The sequence below is a fragment of the Camellia sinensis genome, chromosome 5, assembly GCF_055761805.1.
Source record: "Camellia sinensis isolate YWXY chromosome 5, ASM5576180v1, whole genome shotgun sequence".
NCBI classification, from domain to species: domain Eukaryota; kingdom Viridiplantae; phylum Streptophyta; class Magnoliopsida; order Ericales; family Theaceae; genus Camellia; species Camellia sinensis.
The window spans coordinates 127,595,668-127,612,162 of NC_138965.1; the positions used below are offsets into that span (position 1 = coordinate 127,595,668).

Below are 16,495 nucleotides of genomic sequence, written 5' to 3' on the forward strand. Positions count from 1 at the left end.
TGTGCTGTGCTCAGGGTCTCATTAATGACCCTTATCCCTCATTAAGGTCAAGTTTAGTAATATCAAAATAATTTATCTTTTTATTTTTTTTTTATTATATTATTTTTTTATTTTTCTATATATTTTTTTATAAAAAGATAAAAAGTACATTTATTTAGGACATTCCAAACAATCCCAAAATGTGCAATACCATTATACCAGATTTTCAAGGATTACAAGAATCTGTGGCCTCATTGTAAAAATCACTAACTTTAAGGGCAAAATTCTACTTCTGTCCTTTCTTCCTAACCACAGTTACTAAACCCTGACATCAGAGTTGGTACAAAGTGGTAAAAAAAAATAAAAATAAAAATAAAAATAAATAAAGAAAAAATATATAGAGAGAGAGAGAGAAAAAAAAAGAACTCTTTAAAATACAGCTTAGGGCTTGACTGAAATGCAATTTCTGTGAAATTTCCAGAGAAAGAGAGAGAGTCGAATCAGATGATTCCGGCAACTTCGGGGGCTCGCCGGCCACAAGATCGATCTTCCAATGGCCCCACAAATTGGCGCTAAAAAAATGCCCAATCTTCTATGTGCATTGTGCAGTAAAATCATCGCCTTTTAGAGAGAGAAACCAGAAACACACACGTATATATATATATATATATAGAGAGAGAGAGAGAGAGAGAGAGAGAGAGAGAGAGAGAGACAGAGACAGAGACAGAGACGTCATTTGAACGTTGACATCGGTGTCCAAAAGGGCCTTTAAACGTATAGGAATTCGTGTGAATTTTGGAGGGGTTTGTCAGTTGGAGTGTACAACTAAATTTTCAATTTTGTTGTTGTTGTTGTGTCAGAGATTTTTGCATGCAATCGGGAGGCGGGGGCGGAGCCGCCGGCCATGGGCGGAATCCGGCGGTGGTGGGTCCTACATCTTCTTCGGCATCGCCGTCGTCTTCGTCGTCCGCGACACCGCACTTAGGGTTTGATTCAATTCAGCAGCAGCAGCAAAAGCAACAACAGCAACAGCAGAGGCAGGTAAGGGTTGGTATAAAAATGGTGCAGTTTGTCTTTATTTGTTGAATTGACAAATGGGTTTTGAAATTGGGATTGTTTTATAAAGCGGGTTGGACTGAATTGTGTAATTAATGGAGTTGATTACTACATTAGGGTGTGTCTCTCACTGCTCAATAAAATTGATCAATTGTCTACTCAGTTTAAAAGTTTTCTACATGTCAATTTTGCTACTTTTAGAGTTCAAGGAGGCGGGCCCGCAGGAGTTTAATATATATATATATATACACATATATATTTTATGGGTGTTGGAAATGATGATGTTTTGGTTATAGGAGTTGAAAAAATGACGAGAAAATTACCCAAATTCCAAATCTAAAGTGTATATTTGCACTTTTGTGGGCCATTAGCATTTGATTGTAAATTCTGGGTAGTTTTTTTGGTTTTAATTTATTTTTTTTTTTTCCCCTTTGCTATGAAGAGCTGTTGGTTTATGATTGGATTGGACAATGGTGTAATTAAATGGAGTTGATTAGAACATTTTGATGAAAATATCAATTTCACTTTCAGTCAATCAATTTAGCTGCTCAAGGAGTTAAATTAGGCATTATCCTTATTTAGAGGAAAAAGGTAACTGATGGTAAACTATCAGCTGTTTATAAACTCCTGTTAACAAAGGTTATATCCTGTTCTTTGATGCCAGCTTCTTGATTCTTTTTTCTTCTCCTTCCCACCATAAAGGGCCTTGTCTTGATCTAACTGTGGGCTGCCATTCTTTATCTTGTTATTTTGTGCTTTTTACTCAAATAAGGGATTGGAATATTTGATGAGGTGTGGCAGCAATGAAGTGGGGTATTTCATTTTTTGGCTTTGGAAGTATACTCAATCTACTGGTTATATGGGACTGAATTGTCGAAGATCAAAAGTTTGATCATTGTTGAACATGGTGTAGTGAGTTTCACTAAGGAAGAAGTTGAAAGAAACATTGGATCTTTCACAGGGCATAACTGTGTGCCACAATTACTTGGATTTTTCCAATGTTTCTTGTTTACATTATGAGACGCGTGTTTTTTTTCTTTGCACCATATTTTTGCATTTTGAGTTGTTTAGAAACATTATGTGTGTTATATTATCTTGAATTCTAAACTGAAGTTTTTTCTAGGTTATATGACCTTTTAACGGAAATTTATACGTTAAAAAGAAGTACTTTGACGGGGTCTGGTGCAATGCAATGCATTTCTTTCTTTTTTCCCCTACTAATTTTTAAAAATATAAATAATTCAGAAAAACTTGTTCAACTTATTTGGTGGAAGTGGTGCAACTTTCACAACTCTTGATATGCTAGTGAGTCTTTTAGTGGAAATGGTTTTACTGTCAAGTCCTATTCATGGTGTTTAGGTCTCTATTGAATGGTGAAGATGGGATCATGGAACACATATCAAAATTACCGTGTAGCAGTAATATATGCAGCATATATTATATTACTGTGTGTTGATATGTCGTTCCTGTATAATAGTAGGTTTCCTAGTAAACTCATTGAACACTTGTTGCTTGGTGTTAATATTTTTGACGTTGCATATGTAGTTACTTGCTTACATTTGGATGTTGTTGGTGCAGTCATTTCAACAACAATTGCATAGAAAACCTGAAGGAAATGAATCCATTCGAGTGTACCAAGCTGGTGCTCTCCATGGAGTCTTGCCTGGAGGCAATTTCTCTTCATCTCCTAATGTGATGCAACTACCTCAACAGTCCAGGAATTTCATTGATTTGGCTCAACCGCATGGTGTGGCCCACATTCGGGAGGAGGGCCAAAATAGGAGTCAAGGCATTGAACAAGTTCTGAATCCAGTCCATCAAAGTTATCTCCAATATCCTTTCCAGGCAGCCCAACAGAAATCAGCCCCAGGGATTCAATCTCAGATGCAAGCAAAAATGGGAATGATGGGGCCTCTATCGGGGAAGGATCAAGACACAAGGATGGGTAATCTGCAGTTGCAGGAGCTCATGTCCATTCAGGCGGCTAACCAAGCCCAGGCATCATCATCATCCAAGAAACCATCTGAATATTTTGCCCGTGCTGAGAAGCACACACAGCAAGTGCAACAGGCAGTCTCTGATCAAAGGAGTGATTCAAAGCCTCCAATCCAGCCGACATCAATGGGCCAATTAGTGCAGGCCAATGTTGTAAGGCCTATGCATGCACCGAAGTCTCAACAAAGCATCCAAAACATGGCAAACAATCAGCTTGCAATGGTGGCACAGGCTTTGGTACGTGAGCGTAATTTTGATTTGTCACTTCCTGCAAATGCCGACTTAATGGCTCAGCTTATTCCGCTTATGCAGCCTAGGGTGCTTGCACAGCAGAAGGCAAATGAAAACAATATGGGTGCACAGTCTTCATCACCTGTCTCGATGCCAAAGCAACAGGTTGCTTCTCCTCAAGTTGCAAGTGAGAGTTCTCCCCATGGAAATTCATCGAGTGATGTGTCTGGACAGTTGGGCCCCTCTAAAGCTAGGCAGATAGTTGCACCTGGCCCTTTTGGCACAACTTCAAATGCTGCGACACTCAACAATGCTAACAACGTGTTGGTGCAGCAGTTTCCTGCTCACGGAAGAGAGAACCATGCGCCTCCAAGACAGACAATGATGGTTGGTAATGGAGTGCCTCCCATGCATCCCCCGCAGTCATCTGTGAACTTGAACCAGGGCATGGATAACTCATCCCATACAAAAAGCTCATTAACTGGTGCAGAAGCTTTGCAAATGCAATATGCTAGGCAATTGAACCGATCTTCTCCACAACCTGCAGCTTCATCTATTGATGGAGGCTTGGGAAATCCCATATCAGCTCAGGGTGGAATGGTGCCTCAGATACAACATCGTACAGGATTTACCAAACAGCAACTTCATGTACTTAAAGTACAAATACTGGCATTCAGACGTATAAAGGTTCGCAAACTGTACCCTGCCTCACCTATCCATCCATGCACACACTTACTCATGCAATCACTACCTTATATTACTAATTCTAAAAAACTCATAAAGTTCCTTGGACTTACCACTCACCTATGAAGCATGGATAGGATATGGAATACATAATGGCTCAATATGATATACGGATATAGTGATACCACAAAATCTGAAAAAATGGATATGACAAAATTTAGTTATATGAAATTTTTTTCACATAATTTTTAGCATTATATTATTATACATTTACTCAAAGAATAGTGAGAAACCATTATTTAGGTATTAGATGTTAATTTAAGAGCCAATAGTCAATTTATTTATATATTTATTTATCTTTTTAGTGGATAAGCTAATTTGATAGAATTTGAAAAAGTAGAGTACTATTTTGATCTCACTGTTTTCTTCTTTGGTAAGAAATAAGAAAATATTGAAAAACTATTCTTTTATATATTCTAACAATTATGCACTAAGAATATGTAAAAATGACTACAATTTCAATTTTGTAATAGTTTGGATATGTGACCTAGAGCATCCATAAAGTATCTGATACTTCTAAAAAATTGACATCAAGTATTGGATACATTTAGGAAGTATCGGATATGTATCCGAGAAGTGTGGGATATGTGTTTGAGAGTATCTGAGAAGTATCAGTATCCGATGTGTACGATATGGATGACTCCCTTTTAGAAGCATCCATGCTTCATATCCACTCACTCATGTTGTATCTGGAGTGGTGCCCCAGATACAGCAACATAATACTTGATTTACCAAACAGCAACTGCATGTTTTTGAAACACAACTATTGGAATTCAGACATCTGATGGTTTGCATACTCTACCCTGCCCTGCCTATCCATCCGCGCACACACTTGTGCATTAGCTACCTTATTACTTGTTCTAAGGATTCATAAAGTTCCTTGGACTTGCTGCACAAATGTTGAAGGGAATCCTTTCTTTTCGGTGTATTGACAGAAAGGAGAAGCAACTCTTCCACAAGAACTACTTCAAGCCATTGCTCCACCGCCCCTTGATATGCAGCTGCAACTTCTTCCTACTGGAATTACTAATCAGGATAGACCTGCTGGGAAATATGCAGAAGACCATGCAAGACAATCAGAGTCTGGTAAGAAGGATCCTCAGGTTGTGGCATCGTCTAGTGGACTGAAGAATTTAAAAGAGGAAGCTGTTGCAGGAGATGAGAAAGCAAATGCGTTGGCAGTTAATTCACAAGGCATGACAGCTGTGACAAAAGAACCTGTACCAGTGCTCCCTTCTGGAAAGGAAGAGCAGCAGACTGCCCTAGTTTTCATTAAACCGGAACAGGAAATTGACCGTAGAAACCAGAAAACTCCTGCTAGAAGTGATTTTACACTAGATACGGGAAATTCAGTTGCACCACAGGTTTCTGTATCTGATACAGTGCAAGCTAAGAAACCTGTACAAGCAAGCAATGCACCTCAGCCAAAAGATGTTGGCTCTACCAGAAAGTATCATGGGCCATTATTTGATTTTCCCTTTTTCACTCGTAAACATGACTCCTTTGGGTCTGCAGTTCTGATGAACAATAATTTGATATTGGCATATGATGCCAAGGATCTACTTCTTGAGGAAGGCGTGGAAATGCTTAGCAAGAAAAGGGCGAAAAATTTAAAGAAGATTGGTGGTTTACTAGCAGTGAACTTAGAGAGGAAAAGGATCAGGCCAGATCTTGTTTTGCGTCTACAAATTGAAGAGAGGAAACTTAGACTTTTGGATCTTCAGGCACGCTTGAGGGATGAAGTCGATCAACAGCAGCAGGAGATAATGGCAATGCCTGACAGGCCATATCGGAAATTTGTTCGGCTTTGCGAGCGTCAGCGCATGGAGCTCACTAGGCAAGTGCAGGCCTCTCAGAAAGCCACAAGAGAGAAACAGCTGAAATCTATTTTTCAGTGGCGTAAGAAGCTTCTCGAGGCTCATTGGGCCATCCGTGATGCACGAACTGCCCGTAACAGGGGAGTTGCAAAATACCATGAGAGAATGTTGAGGGAGTTCTCAAAAAAAAAGGATGATGATCGCAACAAAAGGATGGAAGCATTGAAGAATAATGATGTTGAGCGGTATAGGGAAATGTTACTGGAGCAGCAGACTGGCGTCCCTGGTGATGCTGCTGAGAGATATGCTGTTCTCTCATCATTCTTAACACAGACAGAAGAGTATCTTCATAAACTAGGAGGTAAAATAACAGCCGCAAAGAATCACCAGGAGGTTGAGGAAGCAGCTAATGCTGCTGCTGCTGCGGCACGAGTTCAGGCATGCTTTTTCTCTCTGTGATATGCTCATTTTTTTGTTTTCTTAACATATAATTTAACTTCGTAATCCAGTTAATCACAAAACAACGTCATCCAGTTAAGTTTCTCACAACCTTTGGTGCATTTCGGTGCTTTCATTAATTTGTTTTGATTTGTTGATAAAAGGGTCTCTCTGATGAAGAAATAAGAGTGGCAGCTGCTTGTGCTGGTGAGGAAGTAATGATAAGAAATCGTTTCTCTGAAATGAATGCACCCAAGGATAATTCATCTGTTAACAAGTGAGTTTGCTATCATCTGATTTGATGAATTTAATTTCATTATTCTGGAAGATACTGTGAGCAGGTTAAAGCGAGAGTATGTTGGGATTGTTGGCTCTGCAGGTGGAAGTTTTATTATAGTTATAAATGCCAATTTTGCATAGTGTATACAAGTAACTGTTCTCATATTAAGTATTTTGTATAGTCACAATTGGATAAGTCACTATGAGTGTTACTGAATTTTGACTTTATATTTTTGTTCAATTTAGGTCAAAGACATACCCTACATGCATATCTTCATTGTGTTCTTAGTTTGTTTTATTTTTCATGATTGTCAACAGGTATTACAATCTTGCACATGCTGTGAATGAAAGGGTTATGAGGCAGCCCTCAATGCTACGGGCTGGAACCTTAAGAGACTATCAACTTGTATGTTACTATTTAATATTTATATTTATCTTAATTGGGAATTTTTAGATATTTTTATTTGCTGAACCTTGCAGGTTGGATTGCAATGGATGCTCTCTTTGTATAACAACAAATTAAATGGAATTTTGGCAGATGAGATGGGTCTTGGGAAGACTGTACAGGTGAATCTCTCTTTAGTATCTGGTGGTTTAGTTTTTTGCCTCCTGCCACCCCCCACCAAGACAAAACAGAGGCCCAATTTTGTATTTTTGCTTGCAAGCAACTTATATATGGGCTGTTATTCGTATATGGAAGTTTTATTAGTTCTGATAATTAGCAAGGGGCAAGTCCTATACTAGAAGGGACTTACTGATACACCTTTTTACTGCAACCGCTCTTAGTAAATAACATAACGTTTCATAGAATTGGTTTTTTCTTTGCCTGTTAGGTGATGGCATTGATTGCTTATCTGATGGAGTTCAAAGGAAACTATGGCCCACATCTTATTATTGTTCCTAATGCCGTTTTGGTGAACTGGAAGGTTACTTGATATTTTAATAATTTTATTTTTAGTTACCAGTGATTATTCCCACACTTTTAAGCATGACTGATGCATTTAATTTTCCAGAGTGAGTTCCATAATTGGTTGCCATCTGCATCCTGCATTTTTTATGTTGGTGCGAAGGATCAACGGGCAAAATTGTTTTCTCAAGTAAGATTTGCAGAGCTATTTACTTTGATTAATTGAGCTTTTGATTTGTTGCTGAGTTTCTTTTCTTTGTGTGTTGTCTAGGATGTTTCTGCCTTGAAATTTAATGTCCTTGTGACAACTTATGAGTTCATCATGTATGACCGTTCAAAGCTTTCAAAAGTTGATTGGAAGTATATCATAATTGATGAAGCGCAACGCATGAAGGACAGGGAATCAGTTCTAGCTCGAGATCTTGATAGATATCGCTGCCAGAGGCGCCTACTTCTCACAGGAACCCCTTTACAGGTTTGTCAAGAGAACTATGCATACGCAGCTGCATTGTATCAATTTAAAAGAAAAACGTGCATGTGTGTATATTGCTTTCAATAGTCCAACTAATTCATCTAACCTGTAATGTATGTTAGATTTGATATACGAGCTTACAAGCTTCTTGGATTATCCTTATTTCCCCTCCCAATTTTCTTAGCAATTTGGTATAGGTTTATAACGTGTTGAGCTTGATTGTCTTTCCTTTGCTAAACTATCTAATGAATTTTTGGGGAGCTAAATTGGGCTCTGGCCTCGGGATATATAGATTTAACCTTCTTTTGTGTCATTAATCTAGTTTTGTCTTGAAGATCCTATTAATTATTTTTATTGGAGTAACTGCAAAGAATGCTGAGATAGTCCTCCATAATGTTCATAAGATGCACTATATGTGCTTTGATATTAATTTTGTAAAATTGATAACTGTGTCGTGTACAACCATGCTGATGTAAAATACACCTAAGCTCAATAAATTCGTAGTGAGCTAACGCAAACTTAGCAGTCAAACTGATCTACTCATGATATTCCTAATGCGATCCTGAGATTAAGTTCTGCCGAGGGAATTGTTTGATTAGAAAAGAAAGCATATTCTTACTATTGAGAAATTGAGCATAGAAATATGTGGATAGATGGTGATTTTTTTTTTTTCTTTTCCTTTTTCTTATTTTTCCTTTTTTCTCCTATTTAATTAATTTCGAGTTGAATTAAGCATGATATTTTCCCCTCTTTTTTCTGCAGAATGATCTCAAAGAACTTTGGTCGCTTCTAAATCTACTCCTTCCTGAAGTTTTTGATAACCGGAAAGCATTTCATGATTGGTTTTCAAGACCTTTTCAAAAGGAAGCTCCCACACATAATGCAGAGGATGACTGGCTTGAGACGGAGAAGAAGGTTATCATTATCCATCGACTTCATCAAATTTTGGAGCCCTTTATGCTCCGACGTCGTGTAGAAGATGTCGAAGGGTCACTTCCTCCCAAGGTATGATATTGTAGCATGTCCTCGGCAGTCAATTCATTTTTTTTGGACTAGTAAAAAGGCAGGCCTTGGCTAGTAAGTCTTTTAATGCGGATTGTTTCTAACAGTGTATTTGGTTGTAGATATCCATCGTTTTAAAATGTAGGATGTCGGCTATTCAGAGTTCCATTTATGATTGGATTAAATCTACCGGTACTATTCAAGTTGATCCTGAAGATGAGAAGCTCAGGGCTCAAAGAAGTTCAGTTTACCAGGCTAAAACATACAAACCTTTAAATAATAGATGCATGGAGCTCCGGAAGGCTTGCAATCATCCTTTGCTTAATTACCCTTATTTTAATGACCTCTCCAAGGACTTCCTTGTTAGATCATGTGGGAAATTGTGGGTTCTTGATAGGGTCCTCATAAAGCTTCACAGAACAGGGCATCGAGTACTGCTCTTTAGTACAATGACAAAACTTCTAGATATAATGGAGGAATATCTGCAGTGGCGGCGACTTGTTTACAGACGAATTGATGGGACAACTAGCTTAGAAGACCGTGAATCAGCTATTGTGGACTTTAATAGCCCTGATACGGACTGCTTCATCTTCTTGCTTAGCATTCGTGCTGCTGGACGGGGTTTAAATCTTCAGTCTGCTGACACAGTCATCATATATGATCCCGATCCAAACCCAAAAAATGAGGAACAGGCAGTTGCTAGAGCCCACCGCATTGGCCAGAAGAGAGAAGTGAAAGTTATATACATGGAAGCAGTGGTTGACAAAATCTCAAGCAATCAGAAAGAGGATGAATTTAGAAGTGGTGGAGTAGTTGATTCAGAAGATGATCTTGCGGGTAAGGATCGATATGTGGGATCTATTGAGAGCCTCATACGGAATAACATCCAACAGTATAAGATTGACATGGCTGATGAGGTTATTAATGCTGGGCGTTTTGACCAGAGGACAACTCATGAAGAGAGGCGTATGACTCTGGAGACATTGTTGCATGATGAGGAAAGGTATCAAGAAACTGTTCATGATGTCCCCTCACTACAGCAAGTAAATCGCATGATTTCTAGAAGTGAAGAAGAAGTAGAGCTCTTTGATCAAATGGATGAAGAACTTGACTGGATTGATGAGATGACGAGATATGACCAAGTACCTAAGTGGCTTCGAGCTAGCACTAGAGAAGTGAATGCTACTATTGCTGCTTTGTCAAAGAAGCCATTAAAGAACACCTTACTAGGTGGTATTAGCATGGAATCAAATGAAATGGCTCCTGATTTGACTCAGAAAAAGAGGGGGCGCCCCAAGGGGAAAAAGTTCCCTATTTACAGGGAGGTGGATGAAGAAAGTGGGGAGTTCTCTGAAGCTAGTTCTGAAGAGAGGAATAGCTATTCTCAGCAGGAAGAAGAGGGAGAAATTGGCGAGTTTGAGGATGAATTTAATGGTGCTATTGGGGCACCTCTAGTTAATAAAAATCAATCAGAAGAAGGTGGTCTGGTTTGCGCTAGTGCATACGAGTATCCTCGAGCTTTCGAAAGCAGTAGAAATGATCGGGTAATTGAAGAAGCTGGTTCGTCAGGATCATCCTTGGAGAATCAAAAATTGAAAGTCTCGCCTACTATATCTTCTCAGAAGTTTGGATCACTTTCTGCATTAGATGCCAGACCAAGTTCTCTTTCAAAAAGACTGGTATGTTTCATTTCATGGTATAGTAATGCTTTATTGTTGGAATCATTGGTTTTGTGCCAGCTGATTAAATTTCTTCCAATAAATGCTCTCAGGCTGATGAGTTAGAGGAAGGTGAAATCGCTGCGTCAGGAGACTCTCATGTGGACCTCCAGCAATCTGGAAGTTGGATTCAAGATCGTGATGAAGGTGAAGATGAACAGGTTTTGCAGCCCAAAATAAAACGGAAACGTAGTATTCGGGGTCGTCCACGTTATACAGTTGAAAAGCCAGAAGAGAAGTACCCCAATGAAAAACCATCTCTCCTTCGTGGAGATTCTTCTCAGTTGCTATTCCAAGTGGACCATAGATATGAACAGCAGTTTAAGAATGACTCTGAACCCAAAACACCGGGAGAGTCCAATGCTTATAAGCATGATCAATGTGATTCATCCTTGAAAAATAAGCGAAATTTACCTTCGAGGAAAATTGCAAATACATCAAAGGTACATGCTTCACCAAAACCTAGCAGATTGAATTCCATATCTGCTCCCTCAGAACAGTCTAGGGAAAGTTGGGATGGTAAAGTTATGAACACTAGTGGGACTTCAATTGGTGGCAGGAAGATATCTGATGTTATTCAAAGAAGGGTATGCATTACTGGATGCCCCTATGTTTCTGTGGTGTTGCAGTTCTAAATTACGTAGTGATAAATAATTGGAACTTCTAAATTTTTTTTTGTTATTAGTTCTTTGCTTTTTTATATGGCATCTGCTGATATTATCAAGAAAGAAGAGGGGTGGGGTGGGGTGGGGGTTAAATTGGGATTTGAATTGGTTTGCTCAAGTATGGCTTGTCTTTCATGTTCTAGTACTTCGTTGTTCTTACCTAACTATCGCTCTGACAATTGGTGCCAAATCTGTTTGTCTTTTGCCAACCATTGGTCACCAAGTCACTTTTCCAATTGCCTTTCTTGTATATGGATTTTTTTTAAGACATGAGGCGGCATTTTTGTTCTTTCTGTTAAATGAAGCTTGATGTTTTGTATTTATGGAGCTATTTGTTTGTTTGTTGTTCGGTTTTCTGTTTCCTTCACCTTTTTTCTGGGAGGGTGGGGTGTTTTCCATGTGAAATTGTTTCTTGGAATTAATGTTGAATGATGTGGATATAAGAATGTTTGTGAGCTCCCAAGCATATGTAATGAGGTTGGTACTTCTCATTCAATGCTTTGCTTTGGACTTTTTAAACGTCAGGGTTCTCCAAGTATGGAGGAGGACAAAAATTTTAAATATAGGTGTAGTCGGAGTGATTCCTAATCCTACCAATAATGTAATGATGTCACCACCACTTATAGGACGTTTGTGTGTTTTTCCCTATTATCTCTGTGACATCTTACTTTTTTATTTAAAAAATATATGTACTCAGCACTATGTTTCACATATTTTTTTAATTATAAATAAGCTTGAATATTATCTTGATAAATGCAACATTGTCTACAGAAGAAGATTTTGTAAGATGAGTATTCAAGTGTGACAATTGGGCTATGTTATGAGGATTTTTCATAAATAGTTCCCTCTTAAACATCAGTATCTAAAAGTTTGTCTGTCTGGTTTGATAGTAGATATGAGCAATCTTTGCAAACCAGATCTTCTCTATAGCTTCTTTCCTTTCTTTTACTTCTATCTTCGCATTTCATAATTTGTTTCTGTTGCCTATAAAAGTTTATCATGAAATAACATGAAACTCTTCATATTTTCAGTGCAAGAATGTAATTAGCAAGCTCCAAAAGAGAATAGATAAGGAAGGTCATCAAATTGTACCTTTGCTAACAGATTTGTGGAAGAGGATTGAAAATTCTGGTTCCCTGAGTATGGCCGCAAATAGTATTTTGGATTTGCGAAAGATTGATCAGCGTGTTGAGAGATTTGAGTATAGCGGAGTGATGGACCTTGTGTTTGATGTGCAGTTTATGTTAAAGAGTGCAATGCAGTATTTTGGGTTCTCGCATGAGGTATGTTTGCTTATGTTAATTTGTACTTCCTGGCTCAAGATTACGTTGCTTCTTTCCTTCAGAATGTTTTTTTGTGTTACAACCTATGTTACATAGGCTTGGGAATGCATGTCCAAGGGTCAAATCTTCATAAACTTAAATCTTAGGATATTGAGATGTGCATTGAAAAATTGGGTAGTGTATGGGGACGCATCTTGAACACTTGCATAAATTGCATATTGCATGAGTTTCTTGGATAAAATGTTATAAATTATTTAGAAATGCCATAAAATTAAATGGGATTTGGGAAAAATATAGAATTTATATCTCCCGTTTGTGTGAGAAGCTAGAAATGTTTTGTTTACTTGCAAATGTGACCATCTTCTTCTTTAAACATCATTTAAATTAGAGGATCCAAGTGCCTAAATTGAGTACGGGTGTCGTACACATCTCACAATCCTTACCCGTGCCATATTCAGTGGGCACAGGTACACTAGGGGAAGTAGAAAATACAGCTTACAATCTTTACACCCAAGATATCTAGAATATTTGTTGGCATCTAAGGTTGTCAGCTTGCGTGACACTTTTTTAGGAATTCATACCTGGAACTAATACCTAAGAAGCACGGACACGGCCATGTGACACGACATGGACATGCGGACACGTAAATTCTCAAAAAATGCAGGACACGACACGTTAGGGACACGTTCAAAACATATGGCTCGGTTTGGTTTAGTTTTGAAATTATGATTTTGAGTGTGGAATTGTGATTTAAATGTGGAATTGTGAGTTAAGTTTTGAAAAAAGAAAATTTATTTGGTTATGAGTTTTGAAAAGTATTTTGAAAAGAGTTCTTGAATTTTGAAAAGAGTTGAGTTGAAAAGAGTTTTGAATTGTATTTTGAGTTTTGAGTTTTTGAATTTTGAAAAGAGTTGTGTTTCGAAAAGAGTTTTGAATTGTATTTTGAGTTTTGAGTTTTTGAATTTTGAAAAGAGTTGTGTTTCGAAAAGAGTTTTGAATTGTATTTTGAGTTTTGAGTTTTTGAATTTTGAAAAAAAAAATTGGATTTATTTTTTTAAAATATTAAAAAAATGTTTTAAGAAATTTTTTTTTTAATTTTTAAATATTTTATTTAATTGTGTAAATATTTTAATTTTTTAAACTCAAAACACAACTCCACACTCAAATCGTAATCAAACACATAATTTAAAACTTAATTCAAAAATTATTTTCGAAACTTATAATCAAACACATAACTCGAAACTATACACTACTTTCAAAAGTCCACACTCAAATTGTAATCAAACATATAACAAAAAAATTAAAATATTTAAAATAAAATAATAAATTTTATAAAATTTTAATATTTGAAATATTTGAAAAAAATACATCACAAAAATGTATAAAATATAGTGCACATTGAAATAAATAAATAAATATTCAAAATATAAAATATTTATCCTAAAAAAATAAAATTAAGATAATTTTTAAATATTTTAAAAAAAACAAATCCAAAAAATTTCAAAATACAACTCAAATTTTTTTTCAAAACTCATAACCAAACAAATTTTTTCTTTTTAAAACTCAACTCAAAACTCATAACTCAAAACACGACTCCACACTCAAATCATGATTCTAAAAATAATGTAAAAAAACAAATTAAAAAAAAATATATATTTTTTTTATTTTTTAAATAGAGTTTCGAAAAGAGTTTAGTTTTGAATTTTGAAATTTTTTTATTGGAATCATAATTCCAAAAGAGAACCCAAGGGAGGCTATATTTTTATATTTTTATTATATGTATATTTTTAAATATTTAATATGCATTTTATGTCAAATATTTTATTTTATCAAATTTATCAACCTTAGGTATGCTATTTTAGTAAAATATATTAAAAATTTTAATTTTTTTTTGAAAAAAATAGTACTCAGTGTGTTTCTAACATATTCTCAACGTGTCCTTTGCGTGTCCGCAGTGTGTCCAAGTGTCGTAGCTAGCTTGTCCAACTCTTCCCAGCGTATCTGACACGTGTCTGGCACGTGTTCGTGTTTGACATGTGTCAGACACCTGTACGCGACCTCCGAAGAGGTGTCCATGCTTTATAGACTAATACTAATTTGTAGTGTTAAAAAAAGGGTCCAGATGTGCATAACTGTATTATGGAACAATTGTTATGTGCCATTAAGTTTTTTTTTTTTTTTTTTTGAAACGTGTGCCATAAAGTTCATGCTTCATTTTGTTACATAGTTGTTTTTTGGTCGAGTCATCCAAAATGCATATTCTTGTGTTGTCTTAACTTTATAAAGCTTCCTTGTCCTTTTTGCAAGCAGACAATTTAAGAGCACTGCGTTTATTTAGAGTTTCTTGTCTTACATGTCATTTTTGCTGCTGTGTATCTAGGCCATAAATTTTGGCTTTTGTAACTGTAAATCATGGGCTTCAAAGCATGTCACGTACTAAAATCCAACTTCATGTTGGCGTGCAGAATTGTTTCTGTACTAGCATGTCACATACTAAAATCCAAGTTCATGTTAGTGTGAAGAATTGTTTTTGTATTAATATAGGTCTAGAATACCCTCCGAGATTTGAGCGTGTATGGTTGGTAAGAAATAAATAGTACATGTATGTTTTTAACAATAACAGCTTGTATGTTTTTAACAATAACAGCTTGTGAAATTAGAAGTCATTCCCTGAAGTTGATTTTTAAAACCAGCCATTTTCTTATTGAACCTAACCAGGATGATCTTTTTATCTGGAAGTTATATTTAAGATATATCTTATATACGTCAAAAAAAAATATTTAAGATATATCTTATGGACTTCACTGGTAAGAATGTAAATTTAGAATTCCCTTCTGTCTCTTGGCAATTGATTGATGTTTTTTTGAGGACAACTCCTTGGGTTATTTGAAGTAGTTACAAGAGTTGCATCCTTCTCTCTCTATCTCACTCAATTTTATGATTTTTTTTTCTTTAAGTTTTTAAGGAACTGTACAATTACAATGAACAGGTGAGATCTGAAGCAAGGAAAGTGCATGAGCTCTTTTTCGATAACCTAAAGATTGCATTCCCAGACACAGATTTCCGAGAAGCTAGAAACACGCTGTCTTTCTCTGGCCTGGCGAGTACCTCTACCTCTGCTCCATCTTCAAGACAGGCAAATGCTGGCCCAAGCAAGCGACACAAACTGATAAATGAGGTAGAACCCAACCCAACTCCTCCCCAGAAGCCCTTATCTCGTGTGCCTGTTCCTAGCGGCGAAGACACAAGGATGACTAGGAGCGCTCAAAAGGAATTGAGGATCGGAAACAGCAGAGATCAGGATGATCCTCGATTGTTGACTCATCCGGGGGAACTTGTTATCTGCAAAAAGAAGAGGAAAGACCGAGAAAAGTCTGTGGCAAAGCCAGGGAACGGGTCGGCTGGCCCTGTATCACCCCCTAGTGTTGATCGTAATAGTAAAAGTCCGGGTCGAGGTTCAGTTGCAAGATCGACCCCTCAGCAAGGGTGGGCTAACCAGTCTCCTCAGCCAGTGAATGGTGGTGTTGGGATAGTTGGTTGGGCGAATCCAGTAAAGAGATTGAGAACTGATGCTGGGAAAAGGCGGCCGAGCCATTTATGAAGATATTTGTTGATATTGGTTTAAGGTGCCGAGTTTGTAGCCGGCCCTTTATAGGCTTGTAGAAGTGCAGTGAAAGCTCATATTTGTTAATGTAGTGTAAGCCTCTCTCTATACATTTTTCTTGCGTCTCTTTTACTACTTGGACTGTGATAGTGTTTTATAGGTGTGCTTGGCAAGCGCTACTTTGTCTGAGGTTTTAAGTTTAATAGGCTTGAACTCTCTATCTGTAAAAAGCTCGCAAAAAAAAAAAAAAAAAGAAAGAAAGAAAAACACCGATGAACCGTTTTACAACATGGTTTGAGAGGTCA

At 37.1% G+C, this 16,495-nt stretch overlaps 1 protein-coding gene across 4 annotated transcripts; it reads left to right on the top strand.

Moving 5' to 3' along the window:
• Positions 1-353: 353 nt before the first annotated feature.
• Positions 354-16,495, top strand: LOC114285254 (chromatin remodeling ATPase BRAHMA-like). 4 transcript variants are annotated; one of them, XM_082869777.1, is made up of 15 exons: positions 354-1,020; positions 2,614-3,267; positions 3,343-3,948; positions 4,941-6,260; positions 6,425-6,537; positions 6,858-6,945; positions 7,020-7,106; positions 7,373-7,465; positions 7,553-7,636; positions 7,718-7,921; positions 8,681-8,923; positions 9,043-10,599; positions 10,692-11,225; positions 12,335-12,586; positions 15,576-16,495. In XM_082869777.1, the coding sequence occupies exons 1-15, from the start codon at positions 850-852 to the stop codon at positions 16,185-16,187; spliced, it is 6,618 nt and encodes a 2,205-aa protein (XP_082725903.1). In that variant the 5' UTR covers positions 354-849; the 3' UTR covers positions 16,188-16,495. The 4 variants fall into 4 exon arrangements, with proteins under 4 accessions (XP_082725903.1, XP_082725901.1, XP_082725904.1 ...); XM_082869776.1 differs by having other exon boundaries at positions 407-753; positions 840-1,020; positions 2,614-3,948; XM_082869775.1 differs by having other exon boundaries at positions 356-1,020; positions 2,614-3,948.